Source organism: Mastomys coucha, unplaced genomic scaffold (assembly GCF_008632895.1).
Source record: "Mastomys coucha isolate ucsf_1 unplaced genomic scaffold, UCSF_Mcou_1 pScaffold5, whole genome shotgun sequence".
Classification (NCBI taxonomy): Eukaryota; Metazoa; Chordata; class Mammalia; order Rodentia; family Muridae; genus Mastomys; species Mastomys coucha.
Genome location: NW_022196911.1, coordinates 8,206,577 through 8,213,558, shown reverse-complemented (window position 1 = coordinate 8,213,558; position 6,982 = coordinate 8,206,577). Strand labels below are relative to the sequence as shown.

The window sequence follows — 6,982 nt, the reverse complement described above, 5'->3', positions numbered from 1 at the left end:
TATGTATATACATACATACATATGATAAAGATGGGAAAATCTAGGCTTGGAGAATGTTGAAAAACAGCAGTACCATTCAATTTCCAAATGGGGTCATAGAATAGGGGTAAAGCTATGAAATGGGACAAACGGAACGGAAGCCCATGGAGAAGGCTCTTCCCTTCCAGGTTTCCTTCACTGGCACAGGGAGTGGAGAGACCCTGACTGCACTCACTAATCAACTCAGCCCAGTGTCCTTGTGGTGGGACGAAGGCTTCTTCTCACAGGTGTGGTCCAGTTGGTCCTTTGACAGGAATATTTTAGTGTTGTGAACCTAACATTCTATTGTAGTTTTTGAAGTCTTTTCTGGCTTTGTTTTTTTCCTTCAGGAGAGTTGCTGGAGGCTATCAAGCGTGACTTTGGGTCTTTTGAGAAGTTTAAGGAGAAACTGACAGCCGTGTCTGTGGGAGTCCAAGGTTCAGGCTGGGGCTGGCTTGGCTTCAATAAGGAGCAAGGTCGTTTACAGATTGCTGCCTGCTCTAATCAGGACCCATTGCAAGGAACAACAGGTGAGGGAGCTTTAAAACTCTTTTTTGTTAAAAAAATTATTTATTTTTATTTTTTTATTATACATAAGTACACTGTGTATCAGATCTCATTACAGGTGGTTGTGAGCCACCATGTGGTTGGTGGGATTTGAACTCAGGACCTTCAGAAGATCAGTCTGTGCTCTTACCCGCTGAGCCATCTCACCAGCCCCACTTTAAAACTCTTAATCTTCCCATTTCAGTATTATAGCTTCCTAGAAAGGATTAAGGTAGAAGTAAAGTAAATTAGCAGAGTTTAAACGTGTGAATATGTGATAATTTGAGCAAATGTTAGTAAATTGTACCCAGTCTTTATACTAAAAACTGACTGGTAGTCTGTAAAATAAGCATGTGTGATTTCTGTAAACTCCTTTAATAAGACTTTTAATAATAAATTCTCCTTCATCCTATATAAAATTAATGTCAGTTTTATTGTACACACTAAAATAAAAACCTAAGATTATTAGATAAACAATAAGGGAAGAAAGAAATGCAGGCTGAGGGTGACCTGGAACATGTGTTTTTCCTCGTGAGTGTTGTGCTGAAACTGGAACCAGAACCCAGGGCTGCTTCCTGCACAGCTTCAGTGTGGGACACTCCCAGATCAGCAAATGCTTTCTTGTTCCCTGGGTCTGATTGAACTGGTTGTCCTTTATGTCACTGAAGAATGAGGGAAGTGGAGAGCCATGGTGTGTAGCAGTGGGCTGTGGCTTCCACCTCTGCTGTGACATCTCAAACAGCTCCCACCTCTCTTCTTACCTCTACTGTGTCCCTCATTCTGCACGTATACTCAGATTTTGGGGAGGCAAGATACCTCCAAATCTGTTAAAGCCATGGTAAACTTGCATACAGTGATTCCTCAGTCAGGCCTGCTGCTCAGGCACCCCACCAAGAGCTACTTTACTAGTAATGAGTTAGGTTCCTCACAACTGACCCAGAAAAAGTGGTTGAGATGTTTTTGTAGGAAGGCTTGAGAAGTGTGTTTGAGACTGAGTCTTGCTTTGTGGCTCAGCGTGGTCTGGCCTATTCCATATCCTTCTGCCTGAGCCTCTTTGTATTGAGAACACAGACCTACGCTACCATACCTGACTTGAGGACTTACTTTTTTTTTTTTTTAACATATGGAACTAAGCTCTTCATTTATACCATTTAATTTCTGAAGGTAGCGTTCATTTTTCTTTGGTTCGGTTTAGCATCTTGTTAACCTATTCTTCTTAGTGACTCAGTGATGCTTATTCCAGAAAACTGAAAGTACCCTTGGAGAGTAGAACCAGTCTCCCAGCCTCCTCAGCGCCAGCACTCTGGAATAGAATAGAAGCTCAGGGCCTAAACTGTCCCCTCTCACTTGTGGCACCTGACTCAGACTGGGAGGAATGCTAGGCTCCAACACTAGGTGCTACTACTGCTAGTTCAGCAGCAGGGACTAAGGTTCTGTAGTTCAACTTGACCTTTCAGGGCCTCTTTCATATTACTTATTATATTTTCTTCCAAAATAAAAACTTTACATGTTTTTGCAGGGATATGCAAATTTTCTATTATCTAAGAAGCAAGTAAATAATATGGTATTAAAGAGTAATTTTCTCCTCTTTCTGATAGGCCTCATCCCGCTGCTGGGGATTGATGTGTGGGAGCACGCTTACTACCTTCAGTATAAAAACGTCAGACCTGACTATCTGAAAGCTATTTGGAATGTAATCAACTGGGAGAATGTTACTGAAAGATACTCAGCTTGCAAGAAGTAAAGCCTTACGGCTGGCCACGTCGAGTACGCCAGGCCCCTGCTGTTCTGTAGTAGTGTAGAGCACTGCAGCACTGTGACTGAGATGCTGTAATCGTTACTGATGTCTGTCCACATATGTGATGAGCATAATGTTATGATAATTTCTTATTTTAATTAAATTTATTATCAGGCAACTGTTTGAGAACAGTGCATACTCTGTGTGAATTGCTCTTGACTAAACATTTTCATTACAGCCTTGAATTGCTTGGATGCTGTAACTGTCATTATAAGACTATCAGAAATATTCCATCTCTATTTGGGGGCCTGTGGGAGAGTTTATAATCCTGTTCTACTGCAGTTAGAAAAAAAATTGAGTTGTTCCCCCTCCCTAAGTTGTTGAATAATGAAATAGAGAACTGAATAGTTCTCTTTTCTATTAAAAATCACTATTTTTTGTAAGTAATCCTCTATTTAGTGGCTATCACCCAGTGGTCTTTGTTTACAGTCATAGTTTCACAGAAACACTGTTTTTTCACTTGAGCTCTGTAACTCAGGGCTACGGATGGAGCTCAGTGGTAGAGCCTTGCCTGTCTTACGCGAGGCCCTGGGCTCTACCTCAGTACTGAAAGCAAGTCAACAGACCCACAGCTTGGTTCCTGCCTCATGAGAATTTATTATGAGAGGAGTGTAATGGTGCCTCTGGGTTTTCTATAGGCAGAGATGCAAAAACAGCCAAGCTCGTCTTTACAAACCAGCTGTCTGCTGATTGAATGTGCTCAAGATGGACAAAGTACGTAGGGCCTGTCAGATGATGTCAGCCTCAGGCACTAGGCCACAGGGCATTCTGGGAAGCCATTCAGCCCCATTAATTGTTGTGTATCTCAGGAGAACTGGACCCTGGGTGTGATGGCACCTTTCTCAGTAGTGGCAAATGGACTTCTGAGTGAGGTCAGTAGGGTCTCTTCAGAACATTAGTGTTCAGAGACACAGATCTTTCATTTTTCCTTCAGTTTCAAGAACTTGCAGTCACAAGAGGGCCTTTATATTGTTATTCAATAGAAGGCTGCCCTTTCCCTGGCAAGGTGACAGTGGTTCTGATTGTGTTCCTGTGCAGCGTTTGTATGTGGAGCTGTGCACTGTGGAAATGCCACAGGGGCCCTTTGTGAATTTGCCTTTTCACATTTTGTCTCACCATCTTCCTTGTCATCTTTTAATGACTACGTGATGTTTTATCAGTTGGACATTACTCAATAGTTTGTTTCTGTTTAATTGTTGTTTATTACCAAAAAAGCTGTGGGCAGCATCCCCATGCATGCAAATTACTTAATGGAGTATTTTTTAAAGGTTTATTTTCTTTTTAATTATGTGCATCTGTGTATGTTCTGTTCATGGTGCCCATGGAAGGCAGAAGAACTTGTTGGGTCTGGGTCCCTTAGAGTTGGAGTGGGTATAAGTGGCCATGAGCTGGGACTTGGACTGGGATCATATCTGCAATAAGCACTTTACCTGCTGAGCCATCTTTCCAGCCCCTGGAATTTTTTTTTTAATATTGAGATTTTTCTTAAACTTATTTTGTAATTTATCCCAAGTTTATTTTCTAATTCTCCCTTCAAGTATATTTTTCTTTTTCTTTTTTTTTTTTTAATGGAAAAATGGAGTGACTTAGCAGTTTCAATATTGAAGACTAAAGTTAAAAAAAACAATTTAAATTCAAAGCACTTTTTGGCATTTGGTGTAGAAGCTAGTCAGGTGTTTTGAGTGTCACTGCTGACGAAGGACTTGTAAGAGTGAGTGAGTAGCAGCCCATTTATGGAACAGTGACATGACTGAGCCAGATGAGTCACGTGGTTCCATGTAGCCTTGTTTACAAGGCTGTGAACTCTTTTAAACAGACCTTTTAGAAAGGTCTTTGATGGACTTTTGAAAACAAGTTTTTAGGTCAGAGTTTATCTTGAGCTAACAGATTTGCAGAGACTACTGACTTTATATAATTTTGATTCCTACTAAGCTTTCAGGTTAAAAAAAAATCAATGTTGAAATTTCTGTGAGGCTCTATTTGTGCTGTGGGTCTTTGTTGGTGAGAATGAGGGGTCCCACTGTGTCTGGTAAGTCTCCTCCTCGATATGTAGACTTTAAGAGACCAAGAGAGTTTACAAACTAAAATCATCCAGTAGATAGGCTTAGATGATTTAGCTTTGTCTTTTTTAAAATAGAGGCAAGTATATTGACATTTCTTCTGAAAGAACTGTGTGAAATGCTTATTGTTCATCTGGGAAGGAGTGTGTGTGTGTGTGTGTGTGTGTCTGTGTGTGTGTCTGTGTGTGTGTCTGTGTCTGTCTTTGTGGTGTAACTAGATCGGCAGCATGAGTTCCAGTCATGGTTGAACGTAACAGACATTAGCATGGTTAACATTGGAGGGAAATAAGGAAGCAAAATTAAATATTTCCTTTGAGGTAGTATCTGCTGCTTGAACTATTGTGCATTAATTAAATATTGGAGTTCAGAAACTGCCTTATTACATCTGAAGTTCTTGGTCTAAAGTGAGATCCGAATTTCTGCTGAGCACCTTTATAAAAAGTATCAAAGCCATATAGTTAGGCCTTAGGTGTTTTGTGTAGGTCATATCCCAAATTAGGTATAAATGCTGCTGCTGTTTTTTTTTTTTTTTCCTGTTGTGAGGTTAGGAAAGCTGTTAGGTACATTTTAAAGTAAATCACAGCAAAAACGCTATCCTCCTGATCCCAGCAAGCTAATATCTGTCTTCTGACCATCACGTCTGCCACCTGCTGAAAGGCCTGTAAGGTTCTGGGCAGTTTTCATTTAATGATTGATTAAAGAAGCATCTATTTTCCTATTGTAAGTGCAGAGTGTTTTTTGATTGTTAATAAAAAAATGTTATCAACTATCAAGAGGTCTGCATGATGTATGTGTCAGAACATTAACAGTCCTATCATGCTGTCATTTCTGTTGCTTTCTGTAAGAGGATTAGTAAATAATAGGCAGTTGACATCTTTTTTTTTTTTTTGAAATTTTACTTTTAAAATCTGGAAGCACTATAAATCCTTTATTAGCAGATCTAATTATATAATGTGTATTAGGGATTTAGGACTAAACTGTGTTTATATGCTCCTAAACTCCTCAACACTTTGGCACCAGATTCTCCAGGAGAGCCAGTTGCTGCTGCTTCTATAACTGATAACAGTCTCCCAGACAGTGACCACTGCAGATACCATGCAGTCCCAGGTCGTGTGTCTATTTAGAGCAGCTATCTCTATATTAGCTGTAATGGTTAATTTGGAGTGTCTGCTTGTTTGGATTATGACATGCCTAGAGAGAGATACTTTGCTGTGAGCATATTTTCAGAAAACATTAACTGACAGATAAGAGTTACCTTAAATGTAGGTGGAACCCAGACTCAATAAAAGGAGGAAGAGGAGAAAGCCAGCTGAGTCAGCATCCTGCTTGGTGAAGATAGAGATGAGGAATCAGCCACCAGCTGTCACCTGTTCTGTCCCTCCACTGCATGATACGAGGGATTATTCCTTCAACCATGAAGCAAATCTCTCCTCAGTTATGTCTTGTCACCTGTTTGATCACATTGGCGAGAGAAGTAAAACATATTGGTGTCCCCAATTTGACTACCTCCTTGGGGATGATTAATATGTAATCTTTTACTCATTCTAAAGGTCTCAGGGTGCAGGTGGATAGCCAGCTGGAGATGTACAGGCTAAGGGGGTTCAGAGGAGCTCCCACACGTATTTTCCCCCAGGTACTTCCCCACGTTCTGTCTTGAAGCACACCTTAATTGCTTTTTTTGGAGACTTCATTAATAGACTTGACTCTAATCTTTCATTGGTCATTGGTAATCATTTGACCCTTCTGCTTTTTTCCTTCTCTGGAAGATTAGTGCGTAGGGTTCAAAGTCCCAGCACTAAACTTGGTTTTTGGTATGCAGCCCCTAGCCTATAGCTAGGGTCACTATCCCTCAGTCATATCATCTACAAGAGACACTTCGCAGTCTGACAATTGTTTATCAGAAAAGACAGTCCACATACTCATTTGCTGAAGTTTAGGAATAAGATTCTCATTGCTGGAGATCCCAGGGATTTTGAAAGCCAAGAAACAAAGCCAAGGAAGAAGAACAAATATTTACTTTTTAATATAAATCAAGCTTCACACAATGTTTTGTATGTGAACTATAAAGTTCTCATATCATCTTAAAACAGGGGCCAAACAGAATGCTGCTTTGACTCTGGAAGAAAAAAATGCTCTCTTTTGAGAAAGGGTTTCATTATGTAGCTCTGGCTAGCTTGTAGACCAGACTGGCCTTGAACTCGCAGATCTGCCTGCCTCCGCCTCTGTCTTTGATGTGCTGAGATTAAAAGCAGGAAATAACACATCTGGCAAAACAAACAACCCAAAAACAAACAAACAAACAAAACCCCCTTTTTATCACATATTTTACATGAAGTTCTGATATTTCCCTTTACTCTGATCACAGCTTGCTTGGTACCATTTTCCCTAGACAACGAGCTGCCAATGGAAAACATCCAGTGGTCTATCCTGCTCTAACACCAATGGGCCACAATGACCAGCATGGCGAGGTATTCCAAATGGTGCAGTAGTAGTACTTCTATCCTGGGATAGCCAACAGTCAGCTAATTGGAGTTGAGGCCTGGTCTATGGAGCTTTCATG

The 6,982-nt window shown here is 40.5% G+C and overlaps 1 protein-coding gene across 1 annotated transcript in view; it reads left to right on the top strand.

Annotated features, from left to right (window-relative positions):
• Window positions 1-2,493, top strand: part of Sod2 (superoxide dismutase 2) — an 8,636-nt gene extending 6,143 nt beyond the window's left edge. Inside the window, exons 4-5 of the mRNA XM_031353319.1 lie at window positions 369-548; window positions 2,163-2,493. Coding sequence (XP_031209179.1) covers window positions 369-548; window positions 2,163-2,308 — 326 coding nt within the window. The 3' untranslated portion in view covers window positions 2,309-2,493. The remainder of the gene's footprint in view (window positions 1-368; window positions 549-2,162) is intronic.
• The last annotated feature ends 4,489 nt before the right edge of the window (window positions 2,494-6,982 follow it).